We start from the raw sequence: 22,143 nt of genomic DNA, 5'->3' as shown, positions 1-22,143 counted from the left end.
AATGAAAGTGATTGAATTCTATTCGAAATTGAATATACGAGTTGGCAATCTCAGAAAAACGCACAAAAGTGAACGATTGCTACAAGAGATACAAGCAAAAAACTTACTGCAATCCTATTAAAGAGTTAGTTACCGATGAAATATAATTATTTGTTCTCGTGAGGTTTTAGTAGAAACATTCCAAATTTCAGAAGAACGAATGAACAGTTCAGGAGAACTAGTTCTTCCGGTAGAACTACCAAGTTCTGAGCGGTTCTTTGAAATGAACTGTTTTGCCCATCTCTAAACGAAATCACATAAAAGGAAATCTCTTAACAAAAATTCAATCAGTTTGGATTCTATCGCCACTGCGAGCAGATGTGTTTTGTGTCGTCTGCACAACTAGTTTCGCTTTCGACAAGAGCGATTACGTCACAGCTGCCAGTCATTAGCATTGGGAAAAAAACAACGGTGGAGAGCATTGTACAAGATCAGCCGTTCTAATGGCTCTAAAAGTTTTCTAAAGAGCTATTAGGATTTGTTGTTTGCAAATCGTAGGGAAATATCCTCAGTTTACTGCAAATCAAGAACAGTTTGCTTAGATTTGTGCACTTTTCGCTGTGTGAAACTCACAGTAAACGAGATCAAGTGAAGCTTTCTTTGTTTTTGAGAAAAATGTGAAAAAGGGGAATGCGTGCATAATTCATACAATTGATATTCGGAAGTGTTAAGGAACATGTCAGTTGTTTTCGTATTCACGGCATCCAGTTATGTCTCTGACATTACCCACCCGCCTTTTTTCGTTGCTGATATTTATATATGCCTTATCAGACGCCTCAGTTAACTTCCCACAGGTTGTTAGTGCCACCGTGACGTGCGTTTAGTTTCTATTTGATCCAGTGCATCCTTTTGTCGTGAATACGACTTACTTCACTATGGGGCGCCTTTTCAAAATTTACCCTCTGAGAGAGTGATAAGTTTTTGATCGTGAATATCACTTGTTGTATCTAACGAATTAATATAATTTTTGCTACATGCCATCGGAAATATGATCACAATTTTATGATAAAATTTTCAGTTGTGTGACATAATCTCAAATAATTCAAAAAAACTATTGAAAAACCTGTCTCATTTGACTCATGTCAACACCAGCCAATCAGAACGCGTTCTGAGGAAGAGAAGAAAATATCTGCTGCTGAACAACAAATCGTTCGAGAAAAATGTTCCAAACAGTGCTTAATATCTCAGCGAGTTCCACAATTTGGTCCTTATGAAAGGCAGAAATGAATCCCGTACAGCATCCTGATAGTTTCTTTCAATGAAATGCAAATCCGAAATGAAATAATCGAAATTAAAATTCTATATGCTGCTATTTATATAGCCGTTAGGACCGCCCATTTTTTTTTTTTTTTTTTTTTTTTGTAAAATATCGTTTATTTTGCTTAGGATAACTATTTACAACTCATCTTTGATCAAACTCATAATTTTCATTCTTCTAGATTCAAAACGAACTCTAGCTCTGTTAGGTCGATATCATTCATTTGGTTTAGAATGAAGTTGACGTATTTTGTAACTAATTTGAATATTTCGTATTTCATTGTGGTTTGCGTGTTATTTAGTGTAGGCCGCAGCAGATCAGTGAAAGTTAACCTTCGCCAGCCACCCAGGATTGTAGTTATTCTTTGCTGCAGATATGACCAAGCTGCAGTCACACGCGGACACTCACAGAATTTGTGTGTAAGCGTTTCGATGCTTCCTGTACAGTGCAAACAGTTTGGGTTATCCGCTCTTCCGATCACATGCAAGAGTTTGCGATGCGCTGTTTTCTCATTAACCAAGAGATACAGATCGCTGCGTTGGTTCGACGATAGTTGTCTCGTAGAAATGTTTTTCCAAATATTCCTCCAGTTCAATTCTGGATGGTTACGTTCTACCCTTGGAAGTTCCGTTTGTTCCAGGTAAAAACAATGAATTTCACCGCTGGTGGAGTTTTGAACGATTTGACGGGGAAGCACAGGAATTTTCTGATGCAAGATTTTGAGACAAGGAAAGTCGGCGGAAATCGGGATGTTTTGGTTTAGAAGGAAGCGATAGAAAGGAAGGAAATCCATTTCCTTCAGATGGCGATTTATAAGAAGCGCGTTGCTCTTGAAGGACGGCAGCTGTAGCTTTAGTCCACCTTGCGTTTTGTCTCGGACTAACTGGTGCATTGGAATACGTCCTGGTGTTCCACGAAATAGGAACGACCCCATTGCTGATATTATTCGTGCGGAGTGCATGTTTTGTGGTGGGATAATTGACGATAGATACCATACCCTCGCCGTGATGAAGGTATTCAATAGTATCACTTTCTGTTGAAGATTTAGAGTGCGCGTGTTGTGCATCCACATCATTTGTATCACTTTGATAACTAAAGGATCCCAGTTTCGCTTCACCATCTCCCGCACCGAGTTAGCGAAAATAACACCGAGTACCTTTACCGTCTCGGCAGTTTGCAGTCCCGGCACCGACATCGCGTTTCCATTAATGAAACCGACATCCATACCAACTGTTTTTTGACGATTCAATTTTGCTCCAGATACCGTTTCGAAGCAGTTGAACAGTTGAAAACATCGTTCGATCGTTTCTGTTGTTGTGACCAACACGGTGATATCGTCTGCATATCCTACACATATATCTTCTCCACAGACGCGTTCCAGTCGTTCTACGAGGGGGTTGAGGTAGATAACGAAGAGAAGCATCGACATCGGGTCTCCTTGTCGCACAGATCGTTCGATTTGGAATGGTTGTGATAGACGTCCATTCACGAGAAGTCGGGATGTAGACGTGGTTTGCACTCGAGAGAGCCAACTAGCGAATCTCGGATTGATTCCCATAGAGAGTAGAGTGCGACACAGAAACGAATGAGAGACACGATCGAAAGCATGATCGAGATCGAACGAAATCAGTTTTCCTATTTGCTTTCTCGTGATCAGCTGCGCTAACCGATCTTTTAGCGAAAGAGTTGCCTGGAAGATGGTTTTGCTACCGTTTGAGCATTTTTGTGCGTCACTCAAAACCCGATGATTTCGGAGAACGAACTCTAATCGTGTTTTCATCACACGACTCAATATTTTATAGTCCACATTTAGTAGGCTGATCGGGCGATAGCCTCTCACTGTCTCATCGCTACCTCTCTTTTTCACTAAAACTATTACCCCTTCGGTAAATGTCGGTGGTAGATCACCAGTTAATGCTTCGTTTATTACGAAGAACAGCTCTCGGTATATCACATCGAACGCTCTCTGGTAAAATTCGATGGGTAGACCATCAAACCCTGAGGCCTTTCGTTTCGGGGATGTGCGGATGGCATTTTTGATTTCCTCTACTGTGATCTCGGTAGTTAGAGCAGCATTGTGTTCGTCTCCTGGAGGTATCGTTCTCTCGCATACGAATTCCTCTCCCTCAACCTGCCCCGCGGCTTCCGCTGTATAAAGGTCCTGGAAGTATTGAAGCACGTGCTGTTCGATCTCTCGGGGGTCATGCATGTTATCGCCTTGCTCACTCTGCAGCTCGGTGATGATTGTTTTCTTACGCCGTCTTTCTCCCAGCTGGAAGATAGATAAACATTCTCCGCCTACGAAAGTCTGGTTGATACGACTAAAATTTCGTGCGTGTTCTCTTTGCATTGATAGCATTTGTGCTTTGAGATGGTTGATAGTAGCTAACATAGAAGGATTATGGTAGTACCCATCATACGCGGCGCGTAGTTGAGTGTAGAGTCGTTGGTAGTCGGCGTTAAAAATGCGTAAGGCTTCGTTAGTTTTCCAACGAAAAAATTTGATAATATTTTTCTTCGCGCATTTTGTCCACCATTCCATCCAACTAGGAAAGTTTGGTCGTTGACGTGTCCAATACTGCCACCGACACCGAAATTCCTCTAGGTTATCGATGGTTAGCAGATGCGGTCGTAGCGACCAGTACCCTCTTCCTGGTTCGTGACCTAGGTGGGGTAGGCAAATGCGCGCAGTCAGCGCTTTATGGTCGGTAAAAGAGCAAACGTGCGTAGCGGCGCTTCGCAAGTGCTCGCATAAACCCCTGCTTACATAGATACGATCGAGTCTAGATGCCGAATTGTGTGTAATGTATGTGGGTGCAGGTGTTGACGGATGGAGTTTTAACCACAGGTCATGCAGCTGTAACTGTTGAACAGTAGTCTGGAGTGCCGGACTCGAATTGGCTCCTGTGGCGTCGCTAGGACGTATGACACAATTAAAGTCACCAGCGAGGATGACATGCTGGGTGTTGTGACGCAAGTAGTAGGCCAATGTTTCGTTGAAGAAACGTTCTCTTTCCACTCGAACCGATGATCCTGAGGGCGCATAAATGTTGCAGAGGGTTGTATCCTGCACCCTTACTGTAATTAGACGACCATCCAGACTCTTCTCTACGTGAGAGAACTGTATGTGGTGTCTGAGCGCGATTGCCGTTCCCCTTCTCGCATGGTCCACGTTACAAATGATGTTGAAACCAGGAAGCGAGAGCTGCTCATTCTCTACTTCTTGGAGAAATACGATATCAAGCTGCAGCATTCGGACAAATGTCCGAAGTGACTCTAGCTTCGTGGCGTTCGTGATATTGTTTATATTTATAGTACCGAGGTTGTAACTGAAGTATTCAGCCATTACAACGGTAGATCGCCTTCTTCTCGCTTGTCATTCTCGTTGTCCACCCGAGGTTTTTTCCCCGTTGGGCGATGACGAAGTTGCCTTCTCGAGTTAGACGAACCAACCGACGAGTCTGTCTCGTTTCCGTCAGACTTGCTAAGCGTGTTTTTGCGAGCCACTGTGTTGGTGGCTGATAGGTTATGATCGGGTTCGATGATTTCGGCTGACGCTTCACCGTCGGGGTAATGAGTTTCAGATGGGCCGGGCGATAGCGCAGGGAAGTTTTGTTCGGTCTTAGCCGGTGGAGGCAAAATCTGCTTTTGCTGACGTGGGAGAATTTGTTTCGGCGGCGGCATGCTTCCCGACTTAGCCGAGTTTGAGGCTGCCTGTCTCACACTGGCGGCCGGGGGGCTCGTGTTCGTGATAGCGTGGGGAGAATTTGTCTGCTTGGCGGCATCGGCGTACGACTTCTGGACAAGCAGTTTTTTGTTTTGCACACAAGTAGCTCCGATGTGTATGTGTTCACGGCAGTGCCGGCACGTTTGAAGTTGTCCAAAATACGACACTTGTGTCACTTCGCCATCGATCGTGACCAACGAATCAATGTTTCGTTTCACTAACATTTTCACGATGCGAATACCGGTCGAGATGCCAGGAAAATCGCAGTCGGCTCCGGTTTTCTGCTCTCGTATGTCGATGACCTCTCCGTATCTCTCAAGGAATTCGCAAATTTTTAGATCAGAAACGTCCTCCGACAAATCGAAGAGCCGCACTTCAACTGCTCCCTCCTCTAGAGTTATTCGCAACGGGTATTTTTTACCGTCTACTGCAATCTCATGTTTGTTATCGTGTTCCTCGCAAATTCGTTGTGCGATGGCTAGGTCAGTGACCTTCACGAACGAAACACCGAGAGCTCTGCTGTTCTGTATCCGAAGTACTTCACCTTTCTTCAGACCCAGGATGGTTGCACAAAAGCCGTGCACGCGCGTGATGTCCGGTTTCTTCGGAACATTAGAGAAGTCAATTCTAAAAGTGTTTTCCCGACGCACCATCGTGGATTCGTTTGGACGCGCAGCGACACTAAACGGCTCGACGATGAGCATAAGAAAAATTTTAACAGTTTACGCTGTATAGCTCGCCTCGTTTGTAACTTCCGCGTTGACAAAGACGTCTGTTCAGCTCGGAAGATGAGCACTCACTGCCCATTAGTGAAAAGGCTACAAACGAAATCACGTAAAAAGAAACCCTTCTCACAAAAATTGGATCAGTTTGAATTCTATCGCACCTGCGAGCAGATGTATTGTGTGTCGTTTGCAAAGCTAGTTTCGCTTCCGACAAGAGCGATTATGTCACAGCTGCCAGTCGTTTGCATTGGTGAAAAAACAACGAAAAGGGGACAACGGTGGAGAGCATCACACAAAATTAACCGTTCTAATGGCTCTAAAAGTTTTCTAAAGAAATATTAGGATTTCTTCTTTGCAAATCGAAGGTAAATACCCTCAGTTTAGTGCCAATCTAGAACAATTTGATTAGATTTGTGCACTTTTCGCTGTGTGAAATTCACAGTAATCGAGATCAAATTGAGCCTTCTTTGTTTTTGCGAAAAATGTGAAAAAGGGGAATGCCTGCATAATTCATACAACTGATCAACTAATTGATATTCGGAAGTGTTAAGGAACATGTCAGTTGTTTTTCGTATTCACGACATCCAGTTATGTCTCTGATATTACCCACCCGCCTTTTTTTAAATCGATGCTTGCACCATATTTTTTTTTTGCATTTATGATATGCTTTTTGTTTATGAGTTGTCTGTTCTTAACAGTCGCCTCTTCTTATACCAATCGGATCATCGGCTGTTCTCCGACATTCTAGTAACATGTCCAGCCCACCGTAACCGCTCGACCTTAGCCGTTTAGACGAGGTCCTCCCAGCATCTTATGCTGTTCATGGTTCATTCGTCTAATCTAATGGTTCGCAACACTTTCCGTTCGAAAACACCCAGTGCTCGTTGGTCTTCCGCAAGCATTGTCTAGGTGTCATCCATGGGGGGGGGGTTTCAAGGAGAGAGGGGGGTGTCCAAAATGCGAAAAGGCGCCTCTTCCACTATATTGACAATGTAAAAGGAATTCTGACAGGCTCGTGCGCAGAAATCATTAAAGTGAGGGGGGGGGGGGGGGCGGTGGGTTTAAGTTATGTCAGTTTATAAATTGATAATAAATTGACAAAAAATATGAATTGTCAAGTTATTTGCACTTTAATATAATAAGTACTCCATTGTTCATGAAACTTAATTTTAAAAAAATTCTTCATGGGGGGGGGGGGGGGCTTAAAACCCCCAAAACCCCCCCCTGCGCACGGGCCTGGTGTGACATAATCTCTAATAATTCAAAATTAAACTTTTCTGAAATGTTTGGTATAAACGAGTATCAAAGAGGATAGTTCATAAGGCGCGTTTGCCTTTCTCGTATTTTTAAAGCTCATAGCTCAGTGATCTGTGAAAGGATTTATATAATCTAACTACCAATAGAATCGAAATTTTTCAACCTAAGAACAACATTGGTGTATTTCAATAGTACACTATTGAAAAACCTGTCTCATTTGACCCATGTCAACACCAGCCAATTAGAACGCGTTCTAGAGAAAGAGAACAAAATATCTGCTGCTGTACAACAAATCGTTCGAGAAAAATGTTCCGAAAAGTGGTGAATATCGCAGTGAGTTCCTCAATTTGGTCCTTCTGAATGCTAGAAACGAATCCCTACAGCATATTGATAGTTTCTTTCAATAAATTATGCAAATCCGAAATAAAATAATCGACATTCATATTCTGTATGCGGCTATTTTTATAGCTGTTAGGACCGCCCATTAGTGAAAAAGCTACAAACGAAATTATGTAAAAGAAACCTGTCAACAAAAATTGGAACCGTTTGGATTCTATCGCCACTGCGAGCAGATGTATTTTGTGTCGTTTGCAAAGCTAGTTTCGCTTTCGGCAAGAGCGATTACGTCATAGCTGCCAGTCATTTGCATTGGTGAAAAAATAACGGTAGAGAGCATTGCACAAAATCAACCGTTCTAATGGCTCTAAAAGTTTTCTAAAGAACTATTAGGATTTGTTGTTCGCAAATCGAAGGTAAAGATATTCAGTTTAGTGCAAATCTAGAACAGTTTGGTTCGATTTGTGCACTTTTCGCTGTGTGAAATTCACAGTAATCGAGATCAAGTGATGCCTTCTTTGTTTTTGCGAAAAATGTGAAAAAGGGGAATGCTTGCATAATTCATACAATTGATCAACAAATTGATATTCGGAAGTGTTAAGGAACATGTCAGTTGTTTTCGTATTCACGACATCCAGTTATGTCTCTGACATTACCCACCCGCCTTTTTTAACAAAACGTCCTGCGCAGTCCAAAGTAAGCACGATAAGATGTGCATCTGAATTTCTCTGCTGGTGTCATTATCGGCAGTCACCAGTGAGCCCAAGTACACGAACTCGTCGAACATTTCGATTTCATCACCGGTAATCAGAACTAGTTATGGGTGGCAACACCCGAAATCCATGTCTCCTGACGGACTGATATAGGTAAGTTGGTAGTCATCCAATGGAATGTAAATGAAAAAATAAGGACAGGCAAATAAGTTTACTTTCAAATGTTGCGAAATATTTAAACACTTTATGTTTACGCAGATTGTAGCCGATTATGATCACGCTGTTATGCGTAATGTCTCGCTATACTACCCAACATCAGTTTGCCTTGAAACACCAGAAATTGTTTCTACAAGATTATGCAAATACTTCTGAGCGACCTGAGCTGGGTTAAGAACTCATGGCTTAACGTAGATGCTCATTCTGGTTTGCTGATGCAATAAGAAACCGCAAATGTTGCCGGAAAAATCCCGTGCGTTAGGAACTGGTTTTGAATCTTGTTGTACGACTGCCAATTGAACACCCGAAATCCATATCTACTGACGGACTGATTGAATTATGAGGAATTACGTTAGAAATTATAAGAACAATTATAAGAATTTACGCAGTGAAAATATATTCTAAACTTACATCTAGAGTATGAATCTGAATGTGATTGCCTGAGCATGAATCGGAATGTGATTTCCTTGTACATTCCTCTACATTTAAAAATAAATTGTTCAATACGAAATTGCGTTTTAATACTTTAAATTCATCGCAACTTAAAACACTTTCATACTTGACTCATCAAAGAAATTAAACTCGTTCATGTAGGGGTAGCCAAATTTTGTGCTAGGGCACAAACCCGTTTTTATTATTTTCACGTTTCGTCATTGACTCGTCAGTGCAGAGTAGTTCAAATTGAACTGCTTAGTGCTAAACTCGGCCAGAAATAGTCGAAAACACGTTTTCGTTCGGCACGTCAGAAAAGACATTGCACTCCGCTGCAAACCAAAAAGTGTAATGTAAGTAGCAGAAACTTTACGTCTGCTTAGCGGTTCAAATTGAACTGCCAAGTTTAGCACTAAGCAGTTCAATTTGAACTGATCTGCACTGATGAGTCAAAGACGAAACGTTAAAATAATTAACTTGTTATCCCACTGCATATTACTGGAAACATCCCTACTTGGTGTGTTTCCTTACAACACCATCATTTTCACGTACATTCGACATAACATGTGCATCCTAAGATAAAATTATAACCCAACTTATTAACGTAAGCATGTTTCGGCTGGAAATTGATCATGTTCTTGCATGATATTGTGTATAAATAACATAACCTGCGCACGGCTCTAGAATGTTTTTAGTTCCTGGCGCGTGTTCTGGCGGCGGCGATGGTGCACCAGCACCCGACTGCAGGGCATAACAGCTCCCCGATTGTTCATAGTTGAGTACGAGTACTGACTGTAGTGGGCACCATCTTTGCTGCGGTGGGCACAATCTTTGCTGCGGTGGGCACCATTCTTGATGCGGTGGGCACCATCCTTGCTGCGGTGGGCACCATTCTTGCTGCGGTGGGCACTACCCTGGATGTATAGGTGTCAGCTGTCAATCTCCATACGCTGATCGGCCACCACGCGTTGACAATCTGCCCCGAGGCGGTAGATTTAGTCCACCAAGTTCTAGATGTGGCCATCTGCATTTCGCTCCATGGCAAGTTCTTGCCACGTTGTGGTATGCCCACCCATGGTTGCATATTATCCACGTACGATGGTGTTATTGTTATATCGTTGATATCTTTCACTACGGAAATGTGCTCTGCGGCGTGGGCCACGGCACTCATGAAGATGTATCTGCATCTAGAAGAGAAACAGAAAATTCAAATTATAAAAAAAAATTTAGCTCATATACCTTGTCGATCAGTGGTTGCACGTTTAATGATATCCGGTAATGGTTTTAATATCGATTTAAAAGAATTGATTATTCACACATGTAGAAATGTGGTTAGGTTTCAAACACTTACAGCTCACTCTATTTTTTATCAATTATTACTATTTCATCATTTGATTGGAAATATTTGTAAGTTTCGATTTGAATGTGAAAATTTGTAAGTTTCGATTTGAATGTGAATGATTGAAATATTGATTAGTAGCGAGCAATGTCCTATTTTGTCTGCTAAAAATCTCCGGCATACCGGATTTCCCTGCCATAGACGACGGTTTTGAAGGAGTAAGCGATGAATCAAAGAGAGAGCATCGCTCTGATTGGTCAATCGATGCAAAAGCGAAGCTGTTGGAAGCACGCGAATCTATAAATAGAAAAGAAATTATAGCTAACGTTTCAGTCCTACGCGTAGCATTCCAGAGGTACACACTTAGAAAATTTTTTTCGGTAATTTTTTACCGAATTTTCAACAGCTGAACGTTCGGTAATCAGTTCGGTATTTAAATTGATTATCGTTCGGTAATTGCTGAATTGTCAAACAACTACCGTAAACAGTAAACCAAATGTATTTAACTGATGGTTCGGTAGATTTTTTGTTTGTTTGTATTCCTTTGGTTAAAATTCGGGATTTTCGGATTTTAAAAGAACACAAATTCACAAAACTTCAAGGATCAGCCCTATGGGGTTGTTCGAGCCATTGATGTGGAACCACGCAACCAAAATTTCAAATCAAAATCGATATTTTGAATTAATCGTCACACTTTTGAATTCACAAATGTACGAGAGCCTGCTTAGATTGATCTTTATTAGGAACCAATACCGAACACGCGAACTCAGAATATAGACTATATTTGTCGTGATTTGTATTTGTTTTGTAGCCGACGAAATAACATCAATAGCCCAAATGTATGCAATTATATGTTTGTACATACTTGCGTTACAGATATCGATATTTAAGCTTCTCTTCGTCAAGCTTGTGTTCAAGCAGTTATGCAAGCAGTTATTTTTATAGCGTTTCTCTACCTTTACTACCATTCTGCGATTTCGGATGAAGCGATAAACTTTTTCTCATTATCAATCGAGTTCATCTTATATAAATTAGAAATTAGTCTTATGCACTCAAAATTTACCCTGGGGTAGTTGTCAATTTCTCAGGCGAAACGACATAACATGGGATTTCATCCAATCTTTCATGACACAAGATCAGAGCATAGCAATTAAAGCACGTTTTATGGCACCTTTTGTCTTGCTGTCTAGCTACAAGATACCTCTAGCACGCTACGCGAAAGACTGAAACGTTAGCTATAATTTTGCTTATATTTATAGCTTCGCGTGCTTCCAACAGCTTCGCTTTTGCATCGATTGACCAATCAGAGCGATGCTTTCCCTTTTATATATCGCTTACTCCTTCAAAACTGTCGACTATGGCAGGGAAATCCGGTATGCCGGAGATTTTTAGCAGACAAAATAGGAAACTGCTAGCTATTAATCAACATTTCAATGATATACAATTAAAAATACACGGCCATGAACATTCAAATCAATACGTAGAAATATTTCCAATCAAATGGTGACATGATATTAATAATTGATACAATATTGACTGAGCTGTAATTGTTTAAAACCTGACCACATTTCTACGTATATTCGTATATATAATATCCTTGAGTTTCTAATTTGCACCCTTATATAGAAGACGAAAATGTGTTCCATATTAAAAACGAATGAAGAAAAATCCAACCTCTTGTGGTTATGGTTTTATTCCACGAAAAAAGGGTCAAATGTTCCGGCTGATCGGAATTATGAGCGCCTTCCAAAACACTGCACACAGCACAATCCGTCGAGTCCACCAGAAATTACCCTCGAACGATTTATGTAGGCAGCAAGTGGACAAGCGATACAATTTTTTTTCTCCCTATAAGTAAACAAAAAGCTGTTTGACAGTTAGTTTCACGACAATCAGTTTTCACAGAAGTTCGGTTATTCCAAGTTAAATTTACCATACGGACAGTATGATTTTCACCGTACTCGGCGACTATTCAGATTTACCTATGAATTGTATGTTTATTTACAAAATTCTGTAATGAATATTTACGTAAAACTGATCGTCCGGGGAAAATTTGCATAATTATTGTAAAATAAAACTCCGAAATGTACCGAAATATCGGTCATTTCTATAGATTACCGAAATTTCTCGTCAAAAATATTACCGAACAAAGGAATTAAATCTTAGTGTGTAGGTTGTTGCTAGACAGCAAGACAAAGAGTGCCATAAAACGATTTGAAGCTTTAATTGGTATGCTCTGATCTTGTGTCATGAAAGATTGGATGAAATCCCATGTTATGTCGTTTCGTCTGAGAAATTGACAATTGATGAGAAAAAGTTTATCGCTTCAACCGAAAACACAGAATGGTAGAAATGGTAGAGAAACGCTATAAAAATAACTGCTTGCATACAAAACTTGAACACTTGGTGAAGAAAAACTTCAATATCGATATTCGTATCGCAAGTATGTACAAACATATAATTGCATACATTTGGGTTATTGATGTAATTTCGTCGGCCACAAAACAAATTCAGTCTACCCAGTGAAATTTGTAGACCCGTATCGGTCCGATCATCGGCCCAATTATCGGACCGATTGAGCACGATATGGGGCCGATCGTAGCGCTTCGATCGGCCCGTCATCGGACAATTCTGCACCATTTGCATCAACCGCGTCGACTTAAGAAAGCTTTATTTTTACATAATGTATCGCTAGAGAAACAGAGCGAAGGAAAATCAAACTAGGCATATTCGGGCCGCCGTCTCCCCGATTGTGTGTGAAGGAGTGTTAAACGCTGTTTTGTTTTGATCATAGAGGCTTTACCGTTAAGGTCATTCGCCTCTTAGGGCCAGAAAAACTCTTGCCTTATGTTCGGGGTTGGAAATCCAAACCCCGATATATCCCATCTCTCCTGAGTATCAGACATCCGCTCTCTGCTTTAGTACATCTTCACTCTTTTGTTCTACCGATACACTACGTAAGTTCGAAACGCAATCAAAAGCTTTTGTGCACGATGCGTCCGATGCTCGGATTTACTGGGTATATTCTGGGCTCGCGTGTTCGGTGTTTCTTTCTAATAAAGATCAATCTAAGCAGACTCTCGTGCATTTGCTGATTCAAATGACGATTAATTGAAAATGCCGATCATTAGAAATTTTGTTGTCTTGTTCCACATCAATGGCTCGAACAACCCTATGGGGCTGATTATATTATTACATATTATTACCTTCAAATATTGGTAAATTAAAGAATACTAACCAAACATTTCAATAAGGCGTCCGTCTTCCTCCTGTAACCGCTGGATTATCTGTTCCATCTTCACTCGATATATAATTTTTGTCGTGAATACGACTTACTTTACTATGGGGTGCCTTTTCAAAATTTACCCTCTGAGAGAGTGATAAGTTTTTGATCGTGAATATCTCTTGTTGTATCTAACGAATCAACATAATTTTTGCTACATGCCATCGGAAATATGATCACAATTTGATGATAAAATTTTCAGTTGTGTGGCATAATCTCAAATAGTTCAAAATTTAACTTTTCTGAAATGTTTGGTATAAACGAGTATCAAAGAGGATAATTTATATGGCGCGTTTGCCTTTCTCGTATTTTGAAAGCTCATAGCTCAGTGATCTGTGGAAGGATTTATATAATCTAACTACCAATAGAATCGAAATTTTTCAACTTAAACGTGTATAGCAAAAGCATTGAAGTATTTCAATAGTACACTATTGAAAAACCTATCTCATTTGACCCATGTCAACACCAGCCAATCAGAACGCGTTCTGAGGAAGAGAACAAAATATCTGCTGCTGTACAACAAATCGTCCGAGAAAAATGTTCCGAAAAGTGGTGAATATCGCAGTGAGTTCCTCAATTTGGTCCTTCTGAATGCTAGAAGCGAATCCCTACAGCATATTGATAGTTTCTTTCAATAAATTATGCAAATCCGAAATGAAATAATCGACATTAAAATTCTATATGCGGCTATTTTTATAGCCGTTAGGACCGCCCATTAGTGAAAAAGCTACAAACGAAATCAGGTAGAAACAAGCCTCTCAACAAAACTTGAATCAGTTTGGATTGTATCGCCACTGCGAGCAGATGTGTTTTGTGTCGTCTGCACAACTAGTTTCGCTTTCGACAAGAGCGATTACGTCACAGCTGCCAGTCATTAGCATTGGGAAAAAACTACAAGGATCAGCCCCATGGGGTTGTTCGAGCCATTGATGTGGAACAAGGCAACCAAAATTTCTAATGATCGACATTTTCAATTAATCGTCCCACTTTTGAATCCGCAAATGAACGATAATCTGCTTGGGTTGATCTTTATTAGGAACCAACACCGAAAACCGAATTTGTCGCGATTTGTATTTGTTTTGTAGCCAACGAAATTACATCAATAGCCCAAATGTATGCAATTATATGTTTGTATACGCTTGCGATACGGATATCGATATTTAAACTTCTCTTCGCCAAGCTTGTGTTCAAGTTTTGTATGCAAGTAGCTATTTTTATAGCGTTTCTGTACCGTTACTATCATTCTGCCATTTCGGTTGAAGCGATATTTTATTTCTCATTACCAATCGAGTTCATCTTATATAAATTAGAAATTTATCTTATGCACTCCAAATTTACCCTGTGGTAGTTGTTAATTTCTCAGGCGAAACGACAAAACATGGGATTTCATCCAATCTTGCATGACACAAGATCACAGCATACCAATTAAAGCTTCAAATCGTTTTATGGCACTTTCTGTCTTACTGTCTAGCAGCAACCTAGCTCTAGCATGCTTCATGCAGGACTGAAACGTTAGCTATAATTTTGCTTATATTTATAGATTCGCGTGCTTCCAACAGCTTCGCTTTTGCATCGATTGACCAATCAGAACGATGCTTTCCCTTTGATATATCGCTTACTCCTTCAAAACCGTCGACTATGGCAGGGAAATCCGGTATGCCGGAGATTTTTTGCAGACAAAATAGGACACTGCTAGCTATTAATCAACATTTCAATGATATAAAATTAAAAATACATGGCTATGAACATTCAAATCAATACGTTGAAATATTTCCAATCAAATGATGACATAATATTAATAATTGATACAAAATTGACTGAGTTGTAATTGTTCAAAACCTGACCACATTTCTACGTATATTTTTCTTGAGTTTTTAATTTGCACCTCTATATAGAAAACAAAAATGTGTTCCACATTAAAACAACGGTGGAGAGCATTGCACAAGATCAGCCGTTCTAATGGCTCTAAAAGTTTTCTAAAGAACTATTAGGATTTGTTGTTTGCAAATCGTAGGGAAATATCCTCAGTTTACTGCAAATCAAGAACAGTTTGCTTATGGCGTTTTCGTTTTTAATTTGCACTACACCGGTGCAGTGCTACACTGAGGCATGCATAAACGAACAAAACTGACGAAAACATAAACAGTAACCATTGACTACAATAAACGATTCCATTGCACAGAGCTACACCAAACTTTTGATGAGTGCTACACCAGTGGTATCGGTACAGAAAAAGTGTAGCACTGGTGTAGTGCAATTGGCAAAAACGAACGGTTTAGGTGCAGCTTTCGCTACACCGGTGTAGTGCAATTTAAAAACGAAAACGACATTAGATTTGTGCACTTTTCGCTGTGTGAAACTCACAGTAAACGAGATCAAGTGAAGCCTTCTTTGTTTTTGCGAAAAATGTTCCAGAGTTTAATGTCATAGAGAATTACGCAATTTGACCTTTCTGAATGCTAGAAACGAGTCCCTTCAGCATATTGATAGTTTGTTTCAATAAATTATGCAAATCTGAAATGAAATAATCAACATTAAAATTCTGAATGCGGCTATTTTTATAGCCGTTAGGACCGCCCATTAGTGAAAAAGCTACAAACGAAATTAGAGATGGGTAATACGTTCGCGAACGGTTCAAAAGAACTAGTTCTTCTAGATGAATGAGTGAACAACAGTTCTTTGCTGAAGAACGATAGTTCTCTAATCTTTTAAAAACAAATGAAAGTGATTGAATTCTATTCGAAATTGAATATACGAGTTGGCAATCTCAGAAAAACGCACAAAAGTGAACGATTGCTACAAGAGATACAAGCAAAAAACTTACTGCAATCCTATTAAAGAGTTAGTTACCGATGAAATATAATTATTTGTTCTCGTGAGGTTTTAGTAGAAACATTCCAAATTTCAGAAGAACGAATGAACAGTTCAGGAGAACTAGTTCTTCCGGTAGAACTACCAAGTTCTGAGCGGTTCTTTGAAATGAACTGTTTTGCCCATCTCTAAACGAAATCACATAAAAGGAAATCTCTTAACAAAAATTCAATCAGTTTGGATTCTATCGCCACTGCGAGCAGATGTGTTTTGTGTCGTCTGCACAACTAGTTTCGCTTTCGACAAGAGCGATTACGTCACAGCTGCCAGTCATTAGCATTGGGAAAAAAACAACGGTGGAGAGCATTGCACAAGATCAGCCGTTCTAATGGCTCTAAAAGTTTTCTAAAGAACTATTAGGATTTGTTGTTTGCAAATCGTAGGGAAATATCCTCAGTTTACTGCAAATCAAGAACAATTTGCTTAGATTTGTGCACTTTTCGCTGTGTGAAACTCACAGTAAACGAGATCAAGTGAAGCTTTCTTTGTTTTTGAGAAAAATGTGGAAAAGGGGAATGCGTGCATAATTCATACAATTGATATTCGGAAGTGTTAAGGAACATGTCAGTTGTTTTCGTATTCACGACATCCAGTTATGTCTCTGACATTACCCACCCGCCTTATTTTAGAATGATTTCAATTCTACGCGTTTAAAATTCTTAAAATAGTTACTGTTTGACAGTTAACTTTCGTTGGTTTGTATATTTACCGGTAATCGAAAATATTTTTACAGTGTGGACGGTACGTTTTTTTACCGTAATCGGTGACTATTCATATTTATTGTATCAATTGTGCTTGTTTTAACAAAATGCTGTACAAAATTTGCGTGGAACTGTTCGTACTGTAAAAATTTGCATAATTTTTGTAAACTAAAATTCGTATACCGGAAATTCATTTATTTGTGATGTTTATCGAAAGTTTTCATCAATGAAATTACCGAATAGCGAAATAAAATCTTAGTGTATGGAGCAATTTGACATTTCTGTGCACATATGTTTACAATGTGTGCGAATATATTCTGCCGTAGTCAACTTGACTGCGGGTTCAATTTTACACTAAGAAAAATCCATTTAAAAGTTTCAAAAGCTTAATCTGAGGAAAAAGCGCTTAGAATTTCAAAAGCTTTGAACCTAGGAACGAAGTAAAACTCAGTAGGAGAGAAATTGAAAGGGAAAATTGAGAAGAACATTACAACTATGCTTTTACCCAAGTTATCTATACCATTGTGCAGCTTCAATCTTCGGCTACAATTCCAAACTTGTGGTACGCAAAAAGATGCATTAGTTTCCAAAAAGAGTCGCTATGATGTGACCAACCTAAAATTAAAAGTTTCAGACGCTTTTTCGGGGCTAAACCAGACAATTCCTGATTTTTGACTTGAAAAAACAATTATTTTTACCAAGTCACCATAAAATAACCAACCCAAATCCCAATATTTAGGAACCGCGGGTATACACTTCCTATTAACAAGATATCCAGCTCTCGCATTTCACGAAAAATTCATTGGCAACATCCTTATTTTGCGAGCAAGGCGCCCTCAGGCGAGTCCACGTCGAATCTGAGAAATGTCAAATTCGTGTGCGCAAAAATAGCAGCTCTGCGCACCCATACAACTGACATGATATGTTGAATGTGTTGCCGTGTGATGGCGTTGCTGAATTGAAGATTGATTTAGTTTCAAGCTGACAGGGTCTGGTTCTACCCATTCTTCCACAGAGCGAATTTTGAAGATATGCCCCATAAAAAAGTTACTCTTACTTATAAGACGAATTTAACTGTAGAATTCTTCATAGATGAGATGAAAAATGCTAATCTATAAATTTTTACAAAGAATGTTAAATGGTTTTTATGAAAACAAGTTGACAAAAAGTCTGAATAAATTAACGTTGCCTTAGACTTATCAGTGCTTAAAGCAATTTGAGTTTCCTTCAAGCACTGGTGAGTCGAAGGGGAAACGAGAATAAATCGAAATTAAATATGTACGAACAAACCAATGTACACACTAAAGGGTTAAAATATACTTCAGTAATAGGACGTTAAGCCGAAATAATTAACCTTTTTGAAGGATTTTGAATACACGCAGAAAAATCCCGGTGTTTGAAACAACAAAACGATTAGTTAAAAATCAAACCAAAACAAAAGTTGTTTTTCAAGCCAAGATTTCGCTGATTCAAATAAAATATGCTTGTTTTGTAGTAAATTGTACTAAAAAAATAACATAATGTTTTCTCCTTGATATTTTCAGGAGTATGAAATAGCCACAAATAACTCAGCGCTGATTTGTTTTTCTTGTGCTCGAACGACGGTTTTGATTGTATTCTCGCTTTACCAACTGGGTATAAAACACATTTCAGTAATTCTTGCCAGTAGAATAAATTACTTAAGAACTTTTTGATATTTTCTTCCATTGATATATTCACCGAATTCTTCCATTCGTACCGTGTGTACTTCTGCAAGCGTAAATTTTTTTTTACTCTGTCTTGTCCTGTCTTTTGATTTGTGTGCTAAAATAAGTGTGTCATGAATTCATCGTACTTTAGTATAGGTGCAGAAATGAAACCATGCACAATTCACACAATATATCAACTTATGAGAACGATTTTAGATATTCAGAAGTGTGAAGAAACTGGTTAGTTTAATTTGTGTTCACGTCATCCAGTTATGTCTCCGACATTACCCAATCACTTTTTTTTGAGTAAAATTAAAACACCAAAATATGGATCATGCACAATTGTTTCGAAACTAGTATCGGTATTTTATTCCCATAAAATCATTCAATTGCCGTGCTTTGAGAGTAGAAGACCGAGTTTAGTGCATTTTTTTTCTGAATTTCGGAAGTAGATTACTGCCATATTGAAACACAGAAGGACGATAAAAGAAGAGACGAAAAAGATTTTAAAAAATATGGTTATTTCGATTTTATTTTCGTTTCTATCCCGGAACCCAATACTTATTCGCTACCATATTTCCAACCTACTAGCGAACTAGCCATCGATTTTATGTAAATTATTGTACAATATACATGTATGAAGTAAATTTCATACCCAAATTCTCTCAGTATAGAAAAATGGCTACCATTTAATATCACAAAAATTGTTCAATTTTAGAGCAAACAGATTTGATTTTGTCTCGCAAAGTCATCTGATAAACGGGATGCTTTAATTGCAACAGCTATCAGATCGAAATCTGAATTAGCCGTGAGCGACATAAAATGCTAATCTATTTCCAGTGATTTCATTTTGGCTTTCGTTTCTTCTATCAACTCCGAGCTTCCGTTCCGCTGGTTCTCTTCAGCAAGATAGTAGGGACGAAGCGATCGGAACTTTTCGACGTGCTCTTGGTGCAATTCTGCAACAGATTTCAGCTCTCCACCGTAGTCCGAGGGCAGACAGCTGCGAGGAATCCACTCATCGTAAAACTGTGTTAAATTGGCGTTAGAAGGATGTAGAAAAAGCTGAAATGAAAGAAATACAAAAGAACCGTTGTCTATGTCATTGCTCTGGTGTGTTGTTAGCAGCACTTACCATTTTCAGTATTTCGGCATGGATAAATGGTTTGATAATGTACAGAACTTTGTCGAAGAAGGAAACAGCATTCAACACATGGATAGCTTTCAGCTTCGCGGGTAACCCTTCTTGCAAGTAGTGGAAAAACTTTCGTACCGTACTGATTTTAGCTCGTAGCAAATGTGTCAATCCTACATTGCTCATGTCGAAAAGACATATCAAGCCAGGCCTTGGTCCTTGTGTGTACAAACACGAATCTAACAGCATGAAGTATGTCTTAACTGCATTGTCAAAATTATAATTTGAAGCCTTTGGATTATTCAATCGGTGGTAAACTATGGAATAGCCCGAGGGTGTTGGCGGAAGTGGGAAGTAATCTCTAAAATGATTGAATAGTACACAAAGATTAAAACAACTCTTGGGTATTGAACAAAGTTTAACTTACTGGTTTTCAAAACACTGCTGAATCTTAGGACTTAGAGGATCTCGTTCATCAAACAACTCCGGTGCGTCCCGTCGGGCATCGTAGTAAATTTTGATAACTTTTCGCGCTTGTTCAACGTTTTTTTTGCACGCATCCAGAAAACAGGCCAGCTGCTTATCAGTCATATTCAACGGAACACCCTCGATGGGTGGCGTTCGCAGTAACTGCAGATCATCTACGCACAGGTCTTCTCGCTTCAGCGCTTCATCAAGGTCATATCCTAGGTCGAATGCCATCTGGAAATAAGTCCACTATTAGGTTGTATTGATGTAGTACGTTCGGTGTCTGATATTTTATCAAAAAACACATCATCAATATTCTTTTGGTATAATAAGCTGACATCGTAAACAAACTAAATAATCGATTCCCTAATGTTCCTATATCACAAAAACATGATTTAAATTGATCAATCAAACCTACTTCAACCAGCCAAGCGATGTCTAAGAATCTATCAATTCAAATAATTTTACCAGCGGCATTCAAATATTTTCTACATCAAAATTAAGAATACATAAAGCGACTAGCAATAAAAACCAGTATGGTGAAATCAGCATACTGATTAACTAATTTATTGCATTTTAATGGTCAATGAAAAATTAATCGATTTCTACGATCGTTTGTTTATATTTCCAAATTTATGATTGAGTTTTCGCCTTTCTTTGTGTAAACCAAATTACAGGCAAATAACAAGACACGACCGATAGCGATATTTTCACTGATTTGTAAAACAACTCTGGTTTAAATGTTCATTATTTTAGATAGCACATGCGGTGTTACAAAGGTCTATTTCTATTGTTTGCTATATTTTCGTTGGGTGACAATAGTCTTACTAAAATATTATTTTTATTATTATTATTTTTATTATTATTATTATTATTATTATTATTATTATTATTATTATTATTATTATTATTATTATTATTATTATAATTATTATTATAGGTCTTTTATTTAGTCCAAATTTTAACCTGTATTTATCGATTGCAGGATAATAATGCATTTTATAAGGGCAAAGTTTCCGTTTCAGCGAGCTAATGTAATTTGTATTCACGTCAATCCGGTTATATCTCTGACATCATCCACCCGCCTTTTATCTATTTCACTGTAATTTCATAGCAGAGGGAAATGTTTATTTTACCAAACTAAATCGTAGTAGCTGGGAAAATCTTTATTAGGGAAGCTTATGACATCAATTTTCAATCGTTATATTGATTTGTTTTGTAGAACAACATATTATGGTATGCATAAGTGACGTCACTAATAACTTAGCAAGCAACCGTTAATTTTTAGTGCTCGTGTACAGAACAGAACCTAGATATGCAAACAAATAAATTTAAATGCAACAACTCAACAAAGCACCTTCAAACAGTTAAAGATACCATGATCAAAAAAGAACCGGAATTATCATTTTAAAATTCCCGCGCTTGTCCAATCGGTAAACTTTTATTCTCTCAACGTTGGCAACTCTTTTATACACATTCTATCAAATTTTGACGCATATCGTACGATTAGTTTTTGTTTGGCGTCTATACAAAGAAGTTGAAAAATTTTCGTGTGACGATTTTTATAATGGATGAAAATTTAGAACAACGTGCGTGCATCAAATTTTGTGTTGCAAATGGATTTAAGTGTTCCGAAACGTTGAAAATGTTAGAAAAGGCCTTTGGTGAATCGTGTCTAGGGAAAACACAGGCATACGAGTGGTATAAACGCTTCCAAGGTGGTCGTATAAGCTTGGATCATGATGAGATCCCTGGCCGCCCAACAACATCTGTTACTGAAGAAAACATTGAATCGGCGAAGCAAATCGTGTTGCAAAATCGTTCTGTACCGATTAGAGAGATTGCTGTGTTGTTGGGCATCTCTTATGGATCAGCCGAACACATTTTAACGGATGTTTTGGTTTTGAAACACGTCGCTTCTCGGCTGGTGCCAAAAAAGCTGAATTTCATTCAAT

General features: G+C 38.8%; 1 protein-coding gene across 2 annotated transcripts in view; it reads right to left on the bottom strand.

The window, feature by feature from the left end:
• Nucleotides 1–19,099: 19,099 nt before the first annotated feature.
• Nucleotides 19,100–22,143, bottom strand: part of LOC131431762 (alpha-tocopherol transfer protein-like) — a 28,132-nt gene continuing 25,088 nt past the window's right edge. For both annotated transcript variants that reach the window (XM_058597638.1, XM_058597637.1), the window contains 3 exons: nt 20,148–20,422; nt 19,721–20,081; nt 19,100–19,650 (listed from right to left, as the gene is read on the bottom strand). In XM_058597638.1, coding sequence (XP_058453621.1) covers nt 19,411–19,650; nt 19,721–20,081; nt 20,148–20,422 — 876 coding nt within the window. In that variant the 3' untranslated portion in view covers nt 19,100–19,410. The remainder of the gene's footprint in view (nt 19,651–19,720; nt 20,082–20,147; nt 20,423–22,143) is intronic.

Source organism: Malaya genurostris, chromosome 2 (genome assembly GCF_030247185.1).
Source record: "Malaya genurostris strain Urasoe2022 chromosome 2, Malgen_1.1, whole genome shotgun sequence".
Taxonomy (NCBI): Eukaryota; Metazoa; Arthropoda; class Insecta; order Diptera; family Culicidae; genus Malaya; species Malaya genurostris.
The sequence above is the reverse complement of the archived record's forward strand: the minus strand, read 5'-3'. Positions and strand labels throughout refer to the sequence as shown.